The following is a 17,076-nucleotide window of genomic DNA, read 5'->3' as shown; positions in this document are numbered from 1 at the left end:
ATGACACACAAACCGAGCGTTGATGAGATTTGTGTTTCACTCATTTCTCTCAACAAAGAAGGTCATAAGTCCAGCTTTAGGTACCATATGCTTGCCCCTTATGTAAGTATTCCACTAATGTAGGCTTCCCTCAACTCAAGATCATATAAGGCTTTTGAGGAGTCTTTGTGAAGGCTTTTGGGTGAAGGTAGGATAAGTTTTTGTTCATTTAGGCCATCTTCCCCTTTAGCACTTCTTTTGATTCGTAGCGTAATGGCGAGAATATAACTATTATTGGGTTGTGTGTGATGACGAAGAACATGGCAACTCCTGAAGTTAACTATTAAAGTCACTGTGCCATCATTACAAATACGGCAATTATCGAAAAAGGGGTATAAGGGCAAATGTAAACAATGACCTTCTTTTCTTTGCACTATTTCTATTTGAGAAATAAAAGACACAAAAGAAATGCAAAAGTGAATTAAGAACCGAAACAACCGCGGGCATTCCCAAAGAAAACAAAGTTGAAAAAAGGTTTGTAAAAGTCCCAGCCAAAAGAAGAACTGGCTAAATAGAAAACCTATGCAACAGAAAATTCAATCCTGGACCGTTTGCGCTTACTTCTCCGCCTTACCTCTTGTCTCCTTTGGATTTTTGTTAGATGACAATTGTCATCTCTCTAAACCCTTCTGAAATTAAGTTCTGAAAGTAAGTTGAAACACTCAAAATGAGTTCAAAAAAGGTATTGCCCATACCAAAAGAAATCAAAAAGAACCCAGTGCTAAAGGGAAGATGCGAACCTAAAGAAGAAGACAAAACTTATCCTACTCTTCACCCAAAAGCCTTCACAAAGACTCCTCAAAAGCCTTATATGATTCTTCAGTTGAGGGCGAAGCCTAACATTAGTGGAGTACTTACATAGAAGGGGAAATCAGTGTGGACGTACCTAAAGCTGAGAACTTATGACCGGGGTGTCTTTTGTGTGAGAGAAATTGATGTTAAAACAAAAATCACAATACAACCTCGGAGTTTGTGGCATTACTCTAAAATAATTGAGTTCGCTTAGGAGAGTTGAGGATGTGTGACGTCTTTGGGTTCAGCATGGACACAAGGTATTTGAGAAAAAAGCGCCTTGATGGAAAAATGAGTCAACCCTTATGCTCTCGTGTCACATTTGAACCATAGTTCTTAAAAAGATTAAAAATGTGTTAATGATGCAATTCGTATTGAGGGCAATCTGCTTAGTCCCAATTTGATGCGTTGTATGAAGGCTTCCCGTTAGGATAAGCGTTGGAATTACTTGGATGTTTCCCTTTAGGGGTGAGTCTTGTTTTACTTGCTTGAGGACAAGTAAAGGTTTAAGTTTGGGGGAGTTGATAACTGTGATTTTAACACGTTTTATGCCCATACTTGCCTATGCTTTATGTATGATTTGCCATAAAATAAACCCAGAATGCTTATAAGTTGCGCTTGATTGCAGGTTTGAGCAACAAGATGACAAAAGTCAAAAATCGGCTCGAAACGGAGTGAAACCTGCTCAAGTGTCAAAGATCATGAAAGCAAGGATATTCAGAACTTGGTGCGGACCGCACCATCATGTCATGCGGCCGCACCATAGGAGTTCAGAGAGTTGGCATTCTCAGTTCCAGCCAATGCGGCCGCACTACAAGCTCACGCGGTCCGCACCACAAAAGTCCAAAGACCATCACAAGCCACTCATGCGGCCGCACTACAAGTTCACGCGGTCCGTGCCAGTCATCATGCGGCCGCACTCCATCATTGTGCGGTCCGTGTCAACATCTTCAGAAGGCAAGTCTCAGAAGTCAAGCAACCCAGTGCGGCCGCGTGTCAACTTCGTTCGGACCGCACGGACCCCGCAGGGGTATTTTTGTTCGATTTTTCTTAACTTAGTGTAAATAGAATATTTGCCATTTTTAGGGTACGAATCAGATACCAGAGAGCTGCTGCACTCGTGAGACAAAAGTTTTAGCCTATTTTGGGCATTTTCATCTTGTTTTAACGTGGATTCTTGTAGATTTTACATTCTAGTTAATTAATATGTTCATTTTATCTATTTCTTCTTCAATTTCTGTTGTTATTATGGCTAGCTAAACCCATTAGCTAGGGTTGTGGCTCAACCCTAGTGTGGGTAATTAATGGGTGTGATTGTTTAATGCTTGAATGATGTTGGGTGTTTGATATTTGGGTTAATTTTATATTTTCACTTGGATTTGGTGGTTGCAAACACTAAGTCTAGCTTAGTGGGTCTTGACTCTTCTTGAGAAAGAGTGTCTATGACTCCAAAATTAACCCAACAAGGAATTGGGATGGACCCATGAGAATGGTAGTCCCAATTAACGGGTAAAACCTCGAGAGAGTAATTACCCAACTTGAACCCTAAGTTGCTTGGTTTGTTAGCCTACCCAATTGGTCTCGAGAGAGTCAACTGGGCAAAATCATTCTTTCTACCGAGAGGTGTGAGAGTGAGTGCTATCGTGCAACGGTTATATCATAAGCCCCATACTCATCATTCTCGTATTAGGAATCTCTACCCGTTAGTTGACCACCTAGGTAAATGCCACGACCCTAGTGCCTTTCTCTATCTTGCATACAACCTGGACTTGATATCTTAGCATAATTTAATTATAATTAGTAGTTGTTAAATTGTAATTGATAATCACAAAAAACCCGAAAATGATAGAAGATCAATTAGAAGCAATCTCGCATTTCTAGGCTAAACAAATATCCAACTCCCTTCCTAGCTCCCTGTGGAAATTGACCCCGATACCACTATTGGGTAAAAGTATTAGCGCCCACTCTTCCAAAGGTTGAGTCCGCTACGACCTAATCAACAGTCATAGAACCCTGCTGAAGATGCTCGAACCGCCTGCCGTACTCCTCTCTCTGAGTGACAGGAAGAAACTTCTCGAGAAAAAGCTGAGAGAACTGGTCCCAGTCAAAGCAGGCGACCAGCTGGTCTGGCCAAACAAAAATCCCTCCACCATTTCTTGGTGGAACCTGACAGACGGAAAGTAGCAAAGTCGACCCCATTGGTCTCCACTATCCCCACGTTCCGTAGAACCTCATGGCAACTGTCCAAATAGTCCTGGGGATCCTTTGAAGATGTATCGCTATAAGTAGTAGTGAAAAGGTTGGTGAACCTGTCCAACCTCCACAAAGCATCCGAAGACATAGCTGATCCCTCACCGGTCTGTGCTACAACACCCGGCAGGACTACCCCAACTGGCTGAGCTGCTGGAGTCTGAAACTAGGGAGCCATCTGCTCCGGAGTGTGAGTAGCGGGAGTCTATGCTCCTCCCCCAGCCCGAGAGACGACAGGTGCTACTAGATGTATGCCAACCTGGGCAAGACTCTCCATAAGGCCCAATAGACAGACCAAAGCATCCTGAAGCACCGGGGCATCGATGAACCCCTATGGAACCTGAGCTGGACCCGCAGGTACGGTTTGGGCCGGAACCTCGTCATCAAACTCAACTTGAGGCTCCGCCGCTGGTGCTGCTGCTCGAACTCTAGGCTGAGCCGTGCCCCTGCCTCGGCCTGTAGCACGGCCTCGGCCTCGTCCTCTACCCCTCGTAGGAGCTTCTACTAGGGGCTCGGGCTGCTGATCAGCTGATGAAGCGGTACGCGTTCTCGCCATCTGCGAAAGAACAGAGTAGAAGTTCAATTAGCATTGAGAGATCAAATCGCACGACAAAGATAAATAGAAGTGAAATTATTCCTAACTCAGCAGCCTCTGGGGGATAATGTCACGCCCCAACCTCGGGAGGCGCGACCGACGCTCAATTGAGTGAACCCCACTGAGCAAGCCTTATCAAACACTTTCCACCCAACTCAAAGTGATTAAGGAATCCGATTCCGTTTAAATAGACAAAACAAAAAAAAAGGGGTTGTACATTCAACATTGATAGCTTATTTTATAACACAACCTAAAACCATAGTTAGGCTTCTAAGATTTCATACAGTTATAGTTTAGAAGAAAGCAAGAGTACAAAGTTACAACATGGTTCATTGACCTATCCAATACCTGTACATAACCCACACACAAACATCTACGGAGCCTCTAAGGATACAAAAGACAATGATAACAACGCCGGCAACAAGGCCCTGGCTATACCTCAAAAGTGGATATCTATAACAAAGGGTGTACAACATAACCCCTTGAAGGAGAAAGGGGGCTCACCAAGACTTCGAAAGGAGAACACTCCGCTACGCGCGATCGGCACTGTTCGCTATGGAGCCACCTAGATTCATTTAAAAATGTAGCGCCCCCGACAAAAGGGAAGTTAGTACCATGGAATAGTATTAGTATGTATAACTAAGCACCATCTAGTTAGAAAGAACTTTCATACAAAAATAAGGCAATCACAAGTATAACGCAAAGGGAACTTTAAATGGCCACAACATTCTCAAATAAAAGAATCATACAATTTTCACATCGTGTTTCTATAGCTTTCATTTTGGGCATTCATACTGTTCATCATTGTTCACATTACCACCGCTAACTTGAGCAGAGTCCTATCTCGACCCGATCGTCTAGGTCGCCTCATTGGAGACGTTCACTTCAATCACAAACACATTACCACCATGTGCGTAACATGTCGTCCGATCTCGGCCCAATCGGCTAGGCCGCCTTACCAAGGCGTTACCCTTTTCCATCAATCATCTCATTTCAATTTTTGTTTCCCATAAATCATTTCATAGGCACTTGGGGCCACAACTATCACGTCATATATTTGGCACTAGGCCACATCTCACATCATTCCCAATTTCAATGCTAGATTTGAAATTTAGGGAAATAGGTGCACACAGGAGTTATTTAAATTGCAAGTATAGATGAGACTTCACATAGATGGCACAACATACGCAACTTCAATCTTAATTTAAGGTCTAAGCACTTCAATACACGATTCATATTCTTTGCCCCTTTTTAAGCTATCAAGATAACACATTGATCATGTTGAGACACATCTTTCACGCATACAAGGTTGCAGCACCAATTCATGTGTAATAACAATCAATGCAAGAACTCAAGCTTTAGTCTTCCGCATTTACACAAGCACCAATGAAGCTCAATTTCTAGAAGACGAGGTTTTGGCCATACATACCTCAATGGAGCTTTCCTTAAATCTTTATAATAAATTCCGGGACTCTCAGCACTTCAATCTATATTATAAGAATTGCAAATTGAATCAAGAATTAGAGACATGATTGGGATTCTAGTTTATTCGAGCATATGACCAAGCACTAAGTGTGCACAGTGATTCTAGGACCCTTTTGTGAGAGATTTCTGTTATTTTATACCCCAATTGCTATCTTTTTAATTCACAACCTCCCAATACTCCATTATCTATTGTGCATGCAAGATTACTAGCCCTTATACCCATGTACCCAGTTGCTAATTACCTATTTTAATAGAAATTTCGAAATTATAGATGAGGGTACAATTCTTACCTCTTAGGATAAAGACCTAGTGATTTCAATTGACAATCTTCAAGTATTTGGGGCAAAGATTGAGAGGGGACTTGATGAAGATTACTCCCTCTCACTCTAGAACTCCCTCTCTCACTCTATATGCTGGAAAATAATAGAGAAATTGTCTAATGGGGTGTTTTTAATGGGATGGGGTCGGGTTTTAAAAATTAGAAAATAGGAGCCCGACTCAGATCTGCGATCGCAAAAGTTGACATGCGGCTCGCAGAATGGACCGCAAAATGCTCCACAAAACCTAAAGACACTGTTTGGGTATGCGATAGAAATGCGGTCCGCATACCCGTTCTGCGGTCGCATAATGCACCGCAGAACTGCCCCTTACAAAATCCCAAGGGGATTTGCGACGACTATGCGGCCCGCATATCGATTATGCGATCGCATAATTGACCGCATAGTTGACCTCAAATTGACCAACACACTGTTTCATTCTGCGGTGACTATGCGGTTCGCATAGCTATTATGCGGCCGCATTCTCGACCGCAGAATCGCACTTTTCTGGAAAACATTATTCCTTGACTTTTTAATGCATAGATCAGTCCAAAGGGTCTAAACTGCGGCGAGCTTGCTCGCCGCGAAGAATTTTACAAATTTCAAACACGTATTCCTAACTTTGCACTACGAGCTCTCGGGTTTTGAGTAAAAGTTTTCACGGGGCCTTACACATCTGTACTATGGTATGTGATTCCGTCATCATGCTTATAACTCGGGTAACCTTTCATATTTACCCGGTATGATTATAGTAATATGAAGATAATCAATCTTCCTTTCATTTACAGTCTCAATATGCCAACCACTTTGGCTAATATATTTGAAACTCAAAAAGTTTCTTTTGAGACTTACTACAATATTAATGTTATGAACAAATTTGCTCTTCCGGAGCTCTTAATTGATTTTGTACTACAAGATCTTTTATCATACAATTCATATGGTGAATGTCTCCTTCACGGAGAAAATCATATCATAATAATTGTCATGGTCAAAATCATCATAAGAAAAATCTTTTCTTGCTTTAGTTTTGCCTTTAATAACATTTTGTAAGACATGATAAAATATTTTTTTTCTTTGGCATACCATATGTACGCGACTAGCGACATAATCATGTGACCACATTGTAATATTCATTATCTTTATTTTTCTCAAACCTCCCTTAGAGGTGAGTAGTGGCATTTATCCAATATTGTATAAGCATATTCTTATGCATAATTTGAATCACATATATATTTTCACGTTCACTTTCAAGAATGAGTTTGCATTTACAACGCATATCACAAGTCACATTCTCTTCAAGTGGACTATAAACATATGAGCATGGTTATTATTTTCATACCACATTGATGGCAAACATCACCTCCACATTTTGAAGGAATATTTTGAGAACACTTATTGTTCTCATTTTTACAATTACTATAATGATGACTATTATTATTTGATCAATGGCACACCATGTTCATTGGTCAACCACTTATCTTCATTTAGACTTTTTATGCACTGCTATCACATTCACTTCAAGAATTGTGCAAATCAAGTGGGACAAGCTTCATGATTTTTCATGATAAATACGTTATTTTCTTTAGTCATCATTATATCATCAGTATGGAGCATTGAGACTCAAACCCAATGCCTTACCCATTTAAAGGCATGTTAGGCCATAATGAGTTGGGACTCAAACCTAACTCTTATAATCACGATGCATTGGGACTCGAACCTGATGTCTTACCCTTGTGGTGCGTTGGGACTTGAACCCACCGTCTTACCCTCAATTAATGGCATAATAAGCTAAAGTGCATGTACTGGGACTTGCCTTCAAAAATTTTAAAAATATTACATTACTTTGGCAACCATATATATCGTGTAACTCTGTTATAGTTCAAGGATATTTTCTAATGTAAGACGTTCAACTTAAAGAGCTATAGATGATAAACCACATATGTTTTATTATTTCATAAAATAATTCAGCACTGTAAGTAATAATAAACCATATAGATAGATATATTTATGTATGACTATGAACCATCCAATATGAATGAAATAAATACTTGAGTTGTAGCTATATGAAAAATGTTGCACTATGCCAGAAGACATTTATATATATTGCCATGTTAAACCTTACAATTGGTATTTAAGTAAGCACAAAAATTATATACTTAGGAGTATACATTGAAATGATGAACCACTTACCAAAATAAGATAATCATAGAATATTTGTCTTACTGTCCATACGAAATCCAACAGGCTTCAAATTGGAAGTTACAATGTTACTTGGCTATGGTAATACAAAAATAAATCATCTCTGTTCTGACACATTTCCTAAAAGTTGAGAAGGATTGTCGCAGAGAACAATTCGTGCTGATAACGTGTTAAAGAAATGTAGCTCAAAGTAACAATATAAAATAAGTAGATAAGTAGAATAATAGAAGAAGAAATAACTTTCTTATTTCATCAAGTGTTCAAGTGTGTCATGTATGTACAATGTGGTGCCAAAACCCTCTATTTATAGGATTACATAGAGCTATACAAAACAATACCAAAGAATACCATAAATATGACATTAAACATTTGAGATCATGGAGGAAGATCATGGGGAGGTTATGGAGGTGTGGGAGTTACAACTATAATGGTGAGAAGTAGTGGAAATTATCTACATAATGGAGAAGAGTAGTGAGAATAACTTCTTTAGGAGTTATAGACATCCACTAATATAATTATAATATTTTACTATAACATAAAGAAAGTAGAACCTGAATTTTCACTTTCTTCTTTTTCTGAATCCATGATTTTGATGCTATCATTTATGCCATATACTTTTTGGCCATGTTTTTAACCATTAATATACGAATGCACCGGTAAAAGGTCTAATCCACTTTGCTTTTTACCACACTAATTGTATTTTCTCCTATGATATGTTAACGCACGCTTAAAAAATAGTCCAAATATATATGCCCACAAAGAAAGGTTTGGATGAAACAGATAATTGAGTGTTATCAACTATCCATGTAAACCCATCGAATCTACTTATCTCTTAATGGTTACACTAATCAACACGTATTCTTATGAATACTTAAAAAAAATTCCATGGCTTGTCCACTTTTACTTCTTCCTTCTCAGCCTTGAAAGATCGACTTTAAAGTATGTGCCTCTCGCGTCTCCTTTCAATCAATGCCAGATTAACAATTAAAGTTGAGATATCTATTCCCACCCGAAAAATAATTCTTTTAAGAAGACATATTTACTCAATGAATAGTGATTAAAAAATTTAAATCAGCCTTGAGATTTTTTTTTATAAAAGGACTTGAGAAGATAGGTTTTTGAATGAATGGTTGTGACTTTTAGCAAAAGAACACCAAGCTTTGGGTGAGCTGTATGTACGCATAATGTTTGCAATTAGGGTATTTAATTGGTAAATTGGTAATTTAACTTTTTAGCTTAGAGCTTCCACTTTTAATATAGTATAGATAGATATTAATATAGATATAAATAGATAGATAAATATAGAAAAAGGAAAACCTGATTTTGTAAATTTGTTTCTGGAGCAGTATACATTAAAAGATACTCCCTCTTTCTTAATTTACGTGACAAAACTCGATTTTTTAGAATTAAACTTCTTAATTTTAATTGTGAATTTAGATACAAATCTTTAAGTTTTTTGAAATAAAATTTATATATTTAAAAATTATGTAAAAAATATTTTACATTACAATATAAAAAAGTTACCGTAAAAAAACTACGCACGGAGGGGAGTAACGACCCCACGCAAAAAGAAAAGGGGGAGAGAAAGAAAAAGAAAAAGCAAGCGAAAAATGAAAAAGTAAGGAAAAGAAAGAAAAGAGGGCCACCAGATTTTGACAAGTCGCAGCCAATAAAATGACGTTTTCTTAACGTCGTAACATCCCAATTCCAAAGCCTTCCAAAAAGCCATAAATCCATCACATCAAATCATCCACGGACCCCATCCACCTCCTTTAACCCCCCCCCCCTCCCCAACCACCACAGTTTCCTCACCGCTTCGTTTTCCTGCCGTTCGCTCCTCAGCTTTCTGCAGTTTCCCCAGCTAGCCAAACACCTGCTCGAACTGTAGTTTCCTTCCCTCAATTTCCTTCCAATTTTGCTTCTCACGTATCAATTTCCCCTTCTCTTTCGCACCTCAACTTTGATCCCTGGGTAATTCGATTCCCCATTTTTAGGGTTTCTGTTTGTATTCTCTTTTTTCACCTTCATTCGTTCTCATGAAATGATCGTCGATTACGAGGACCGCGGTGGGGGGGATGATTCTGATTCATGTTCCAAGTCGATAAACGAGACGGTGAATGGGTCCCACCATTTCACCATCAGGGGTTACTCCCTGGCTAAAGGAATGGGTCCCGGAAAGTACATAACCAGCGATACATTCACAGTGGGGGGTTATGATTGGGCCGTTTATTTCTACCCTGATGGTAAGAATATTGAGGATTCTTCCACGTATGTCTCTGTTTTCATCGCCCTTGCTAGTGAGGGCACTGATGTCAGGGCGCTGTTCGAGCTGACACTATTGGATCAGAGCGGAAAAGGGAAGCATAAAGTTCATAGCCATTTTGATCGGGCGCTCGAGAGTGGCCCGTATTCTTTGAAATATAGAGGAAGCATGTGGTATGTCTGCAAATTATTCATCTGCTAGCTTGTGTAATGACACTATTAAATTAGCAAGATTCGTGGCCAAATGGTTTAGGTTTTTATGTTTCTTAGGGTTTATGTTGCGTGTAATTGGGATTTTGCATATTAGAAGTTTGTCGATATACTTGAAATAGGAGTGCTTTTGCCTACCCTTATTGCATTTTTCTTATTTCCTCCCATTGTTCAACGTGTGACCAGAGGTCACAGGTTCAAGCTGCCGAAACAGCCTTTGAGGCTGTATATATAAGACCCAATCTGCTCCTGCCATTCCCCCGACCGGCCCTTCCCCGCATAGCGGGATCTTAGTGCACAAGCCTTTGACCTTGGTTGTTGAGGTGGCCTAGTGGTTGAAGAGTTAGAGTAATTCAGAATACTGAAATCTTCCTATTTGCAATAAGTATATGGTGGAATAGTCAAGGTGTCCACAAGTTGATTCTGACTCACTGGTATTTATAAGATTTAAGAAAAAGAAAGGTAAAAAAGAACCAATCCTTGGTTGCAGGGGTATATCTAACTTTGTCTCCGGGAAACTCTAAATGATTGCAAGTCAATCATTAACTTTAGTTTTTTAGAGAATTGACTTACTGAAATCTGGTTCAGCCTCATGATTTGACCCCTGGCTAAGCCATTTGAGGACTCAACTTTTTCTTTTTACCACTTTGAATGGTGTTTGTATGTTCCATTTTCAGTTCTCTCGTGAAACTTCCATATTAATGATCAGTTGATGAAACCACAGTTCATTTTGTTACTATTTTGTAAATCTTGTATTAATGGAATAATATAATTTTTTTAGTGAAAAATGACAGATTTGATATATTATGATTGCCCTTCATAACAAGAGTATCCTTGTTAAAGCTCAAGATAATTCACCAATTGTTTTGTTGGGTCACTACACTACCTTTTTGATTCCATGGTATTTAAGCACATTGATAACTTCCTCTCTTGCTCGAACTAATGGAATTTCTTGCCTGTACGTACAGGGGTTACAAACGATTTTTCAGAAGATCAGTTTTGGAAACTTCTGACTACCTGAAGGATGATTGCCTGTCTATGCACTGTACTGTTGGAGTTGTGAGAACTCGTGTTGAAGGACCCAAAGATTATAGTGTTTCTGTTCCTCCATCAGACATGGGCCAAAGTCTCAAATATGTGCTGGATGCTGAACTTGGTTGTGATATTGATTTCCGTGTTGGCGAAGAGACTTTTAAGGCTCATAAGTTGATACTAGCTGCTCGTTCTCCTGTGTTTAGAGCCCAATTCTTTGGGCTTGTGGGGAATCCTAATTCAGACAAAGTAGAACTTGAGGATATTGAGCCCTCAATTTTCAAGGTAATAAGTTCATGCTTTTTTTGTTCAAAATAAGTTCTTGCATTGATATAATGATTTCTGCCATTAAAAGAAAATTAAGAAGAAAGCTAGGGTGAAAATAGATAATTGAGGGGATATCAGACCTCCCATGGACATTCCAGATTCATTTTGTATGTTAAAGGTGTAAATGAATTATATTTCACTGCTCTTTATTAGACATTCCTTTCTTAGTTAGCATTGTTATACTTAGGCTTAAATGAATCTTATGGCTAATGTTCTGTACATTAAACATCTTTGAACATTACAGTATTTGGTAAAACTAACTAAATCTTTTGTATAAGCAGAATAATTTTATTGGTGATGGAAAATACAATCCTACGTACAAGAGCTATACCAAAAAGTAGAGAGTCTACAGAATGTGATATTTCAGAAAGACAGCCAATTTCTATTCCTATACTATAAGTGGGGATAACCAGGCAGCTCATGGTCAACATGTCTGCCTGGCATAGGGGTATTTCTGGAATTTCATTGTTTATATGCTTTTGAGATATTGTACTTGTTAGCTTTATTGCTGGTACACACTTGATAAATTTTCTGGAATTATGGGGTCCACCTCAACTTTTTCATGCCACGTGTCACTGAAATACTTTAAAACTGCCACAGTGCCACTTACTGATCAAGTGGGGCCCTCTTCGACTATTTCAATGCCATTGGAGATAACATTGAAAAACCATCCTTTTTCTTCTCTTCTTATTTTCTTTCTCTTTCATAAAATTAATTGAATAATAAATGAGCAATCCTAATTCTAAATAAAGGTCAAGTTTTGTAGCTTATTGTACGTGACCTTTGAATAAGGCATATACATTATACAATTATTATACTTTTTGTATAATTAAAATTTTCTAATTAAATTTGAAATATACTAAAATTATTTCATAAATATTTCATGTATATTGATGTATATCTTAGGTATGTTTTACCTATTCTGTAAATATACTAGGAATATTGTATAAATAAAATGCATAAACAAATATATACACATATACATTGTATTATTATTATTATTCTATTTGTATAATCAAATAATTTAGTTAAAATTTGCAATATACTAGAATTATTTCTGATATAATCAATGGATGTTGTATGGAAAGGGAGATTTTCAAGTTGCAATGTGGTTGGGGTCAATTGGGATTCTATTATGCGATATAAAACATGTCTTAAATCTTGCACAATTATGTTTTTTCTTTTAATTTGATCCGTATTAACTTAAATTACGTAATTAGTTGGATATATGTGCTCTCAAAATTTCTTTTTTTAAACGTATATTTCTTCCCATCATTCAAACTTTAAGAGTTTTTGTTTCTTATAAAGCAATAGTAGTATTAATTTTCATAATCAATAATTGAAGTAAAATCATCTAACTTTATTATATGCATCTCTATAATCTTATAAAGATAACATTAAAATCTTTATTTGAGCAAACGATTTTCCTGAGTAAAATAGAGTCTATTTTGACGTAAAACCGAAAAACAAGAGTCCTCTTCTTCTACTTATTTCACATGTAAATAGTTCAAATTAGCTTATATTCCCTTCACTAAAAAATAATGTCGTTTTATTTAGCTAAATATATTTGACCAAAATAAGTGTTGTTTTGGGAAATTAAAACGACATTAGTTATGTTTTTCTAAATCTATTTTCGATCTAATAAATTACCCCCAGAGTATAATGAGTAATTTGACTATAATATAAGACATAACTTAATCAAATAAATTTTATAATTATTGTTTTATATGAGTTTTTTAATGATCATACAAAAAATTTAAAATGATATTTATTTTAGACATGAAGTAATATTAAATGTGAATCTAATTGTAGTTGCATTAGATAACTTGATATTGCAACAAAAGAAGATTGTTAATGCTTATTAGTAGAACGAAAATGTTATAACTCCTGCTAATTCACACAATATGATCATGAAATATATGCTCCTTTTAAATTTTAATTTTCAAGTACTAGCTAACACTAATAAAATTATGATTTTAATGACTTTAGGTGACTTGAGAATAACTTTAATATCCTTTGAAGATGAACTCAGTGTAACTCTAACATACATATCTTTATTCCGATATTTAAGTAATAGTGCTATTGGGCCCATGCATAGCATGGGCTATCCTTTACTAGTTTCTATATAAATTGGAACCTCATGATAATACTAAGTTTAGATGGTTTTCTGGAATTTATATCTAAGAACTAACTAAGCTGACAGAATGATGTCCTCCATTATTCTTTCTATCGCTAAGAGGATATATTGAAAGAAATTAGCAGTTAGCTAAGCAATTCCATCCCTTATAGTCATGGTGTTTCCACCTCACTTTTCCCAAATCGAGTTTCTTTCCATAAAAGTTGTTCATTACCATTTTGTAATGCACATGCATATCTTGTGCCAACCTTGGGGCTTTTTCTAATAGCTGGGATGATAGTGTACATCTGTTTTGTAGGCTATGCTCCATTTTATTTACTCTGATGAGCTTCCGGATTTGCTTGAAATTGCTGGCTCTACTTCAACACGTACATCTACTATAATGATGCAGCATATATTGGCTGCAGCGGACCGCTTTGGTTTAGATAGGCTGAAACAGTTATGCGAGGCTAAATTATGTGAAGAAGTTAATGTGGATACAGTGGCTACGACTCTTTCCCTTTCGGAGCAGCATCAATGCCTACAGCTTAAAGCCATATGTTTGAAATTTGCAGCAACAAACTTGGGAGGTGCGTGTAGTCCGTAGATGTGAGCAGTGCAATGTTTCAGGTTATGTCATTTCTAGTTTTTCAATGTCTGTTTATCTGCAGACATGTTTTTGTCTCTGATTATTCATTTCCAGTGCATTTGTGCCATATTTCATTGTAGTCCAGTTCAAATGATAAGCGAAGATAAGAGTTGGTATCCATAGACCAGAGCAATAGTCCCCTGAACTCCTTTTGCTAAATGACTTATGGATATGCTTAGGTTCTGAAAATTCTTTGTTGAACATCATTTTCAGAAAAAATCTCTGTTGAATCTCGCTGAGGGACCTTACTTTTGTATAAAAAGGTGATTTTGGCTTCCAATAGATTATTTGTGGTGTTAAGTTCAGGAATCGGTTGTGAGGCATCTAGCAAAATAGGTATCCATGGGAATATAATAACAAGATCTCCTTTAGAACTTCTTTAAAATGTTTTGGAGCTCTTGGTGGAGGATTGTTGAATGTCAGTACTGCCAGTTGGTTAGGCTCCTAGGACTTGGCGGACACATTGCTTAAATTCTTGAAAGAATATGTTAGTGGTTTTGGCTATTGGAGTTAGTATCTTTAAAAAGGATGTATCTTTAATATTTGCAGTTGCATTTTCTAAAGGAACCCCCAATTCTGATAGCCAACAAGTTACATTGAATTTTATCAATCTGCTGGCCTTGTTTAGCTCGTTAGCTAAGTTTGTCGTTAGTTAATGTGGTCGGGTCCTGTACGTGCGAGAAGCTAGATTGGGTTTTCTAGACCCAATGGTACTAGTTGCGGATAGATAGATGATGAGATCTAACCTTTGCATCATTCTTCTTTAGCATGGGGGCACACTTGTTTTAAAACTAAGCGTGAGTGTTTCTCCTTTTCTTGTCTAACCAACATATGCTTATTCTTCTTTTAATAACTCCTAGTAGGGAAAAAAGCTGAACTGGACGTTGTAGATGCACGTAACTTTTTTTCCGTGTACAATATTGAGTGTCTGACTTCATTTTTTTAAAGATGAAGATTCCTGATATAGGTGACAGGAATCATGGAAAATGATAGTTTGATGTTGTGTGTAGTACTATTTTTAGAGAAAATATTTTGTATTTATTAAAAAGTTAAGTTCTGAGGTAAAGTTCCCAGAAATTTGCAGAGTAGATATATTCCTGCTACACTTCTCCAATCGACACCATAAAAGAGAATGTTTGGATGGATACTTGAAGTTTAAATGATGGCATGAGAGATTTAAGAGTGGGAAGACATCCAAGGGTGTGGCTTAACGCTCATTATAGTGGGATGAATACCATGAGAGAATAGAGTACAAATTCCAACAGAGACAAATTCCTTGGTGATTTCTTCCCATCTGCCCGTTTTAAATTTTGTATAATAAAGTTGAATTACTTGATTGTGTCTCATGGCTGTTGGTTTTTAGCTAACCTTATACTTATGATCATATAGCTTTTGATGCTGATTGTGCAAGTTGAAATTTGAATAATAAAGTTGAATTAATTGATTGTCTCGTGCCTGCTAGTTTTTAGCTAACGTTATGCCTATAATCTGGTTTGGGCAATGTGTTACAAGTACTGGAAGCCTCAACATGTGACAATAGTATTGTTTTCCTCTGCTGGAACTATAATCCGTGCCATACAGGTTCTTGCTTAATTTGTTTGACAGCCTCAAGTTCTTAATGTATGTGTAGCCTGTATAAGATGTGTTTCCTCCATTATTTCAGTAAGTTGCTAAAATACTGATTGTTGTTAAACAGTAGTCATGCAGTCAGAAGGATTTAAGCACTTAGAAGAGAGCTGCCCGTCACTGTTGTCAGAGCTACTGGAAACAGTTGCATCAGTTGATGAGAAGGCGACTGTGATGTCTAGCAAGAAAAGGACTAGCAGCAGCATCTTTGGGTTGGATCTGGCAGATGGTGCTGCAGCAGAATCTGTTAATCCAAATGCTAGGCGTGTGCGAAGACGGATGTAATCTTATAGTAGTCTTTGAGTGCAAAGCAAGCTTCTTGGTAGAAAATCTGCTACTAGAAAATTTAGCTGATGATTATGTTTATGTTAGTCAATTCGTTGTTACCGGGATGTAGGAACAGTTCTAATGAGCTTAAGTGATAACTTTTAATGTTAGCATTATTGGTTTCATGTCCTCTGTTGATCCAAACAACCTAAGGGCAGGATAGGTGGTCTATAATGTATCTTGTTATCTTTTTTTACTACCTGAGCTACTTGTTTCTGTAAGACACAGCTTTAATGAATATGTAACGAGTTCCCCATATAAGTGATGCACGTATTATTTTTTTGCTCAGTTTTGATTTTATTGATGTGTGTGTGTCTGTCTGTGGGTACTTTGAATGTCTGATGCTATAGTAACTTCTTGGTTTATAAATAATACTGAAATCACCATATGAAGCCCTTTTATCGCAATAGGAAAAGCATGTGTGCAAATGAAAGACGTCGACTTGAAAATCATCCAAGAGAAGGGAACTATGTGATGACTATAGCTGTGCTGTGGCATATGACAAGGAGCCTAGTAGTGAAAGCATTTTAAAATCGCCTGAAAAGGGAATCAAGAGAGAGATTATTACCTCTCCCACAATCTCAGGTGAAGTTCAATACCTTATTAGCATCCTTAATGTTAAAGGTCCGTGGTTTATGCTGTCTTACTGAGCAGTATGCTGTCTTTCTCTACAGGAGTTGGGTTTCAGCATCAGTTAGAAATCATCAGAAGTATCTTAATGGTAAGAGACTTCAGATTTGAGTTTGGGCTGCATTTCGCCACTTTTGTATCGTTTTCTTCCTTTCTGGATTAGATACACTTTTTTCTCGAAAAAGCTTTTGACCGGAGTCGACTTTTCCTTTCCAGTAAA

At 37.3% G+C, this 17,076-nt stretch overlaps 1 protein-coding gene across 4 annotated transcripts; it reads left to right on the top strand.

Annotated features, from left to right (window-relative positions):
• The first annotated feature begins 9,383 nt into the window (after positions 1–9,383).
• Positions 9,384–16,514, top strand: LOC109212668 (BTB/POZ and MATH domain-containing protein 3-like). Of its 4 annotated transcripts, none has more exons than XM_019376335.1 (4): positions 9,384–10,113; positions 11,118–11,466; positions 13,944–14,214; positions 15,973–16,514. In XM_019376335.1, exons 1-4 carry the CDS (start codon positions 9,719–9,721, stop codon positions 16,182–16,184), a joined length of 1,227 nt encoding a protein of 408 aa, XP_019231880.1. In that variant the 5' UTR covers positions 9,384–9,718; the 3' UTR covers positions 16,185–16,514. The 4 variants fall into 4 exon arrangements, with proteins under 4 accessions (XP_019231880.1, XP_019231883.1, XP_019231881.1 ...); XM_019376338.1 differs by having other exon boundaries at positions 13,944–14,254; positions 15,973–16,057; XM_019376336.1 differs by having other exon boundaries at positions 13,944–14,254; positions 15,970–16,055.
• Positions 16,515–17,076: the final 562 nt, after the last annotated feature.

The sequence above is a fragment of the Nicotiana attenuata genome, unplaced genomic scaffold, assembly GCF_001879085.1.
Source record: "Nicotiana attenuata strain UT unplaced genomic scaffold, NIATTr2, whole genome shotgun sequence".
NCBI lineage: Eukaryota > Viridiplantae > Streptophyta > Magnoliopsida > Solanales > Solanaceae > Nicotiana > Nicotiana attenuata.
Note: the sequence above shows the minus strand (reverse complement) of the source record. Positions and strands in the feature narration are given on the sequence as shown.

Bases quoted from the DNA above. Each gene is read 5' to 3' on its own strand.
- LOC109212668 (XM_019376334.1), top strand. From the start codon at position 9,719: ATGATCGTCGATTACGAGGACCGCGGTGGGGGGGATGATTCTGATTCA. The intron at 10,114-11,117 runs GTATGTCTGCAA...CTGTACGTACAG, and splicing joins AAATATAGAGGAAGCATGTG to GGGTTACAAACGATTTTTCA. The intron at 14,215-15,969 runs GTGCGTGTAGTC...GTTGTTAAACAG, and splicing joins TGCAGCAACAAACTTGGGAG to TAGTCATGCAGTCAGAAGGA.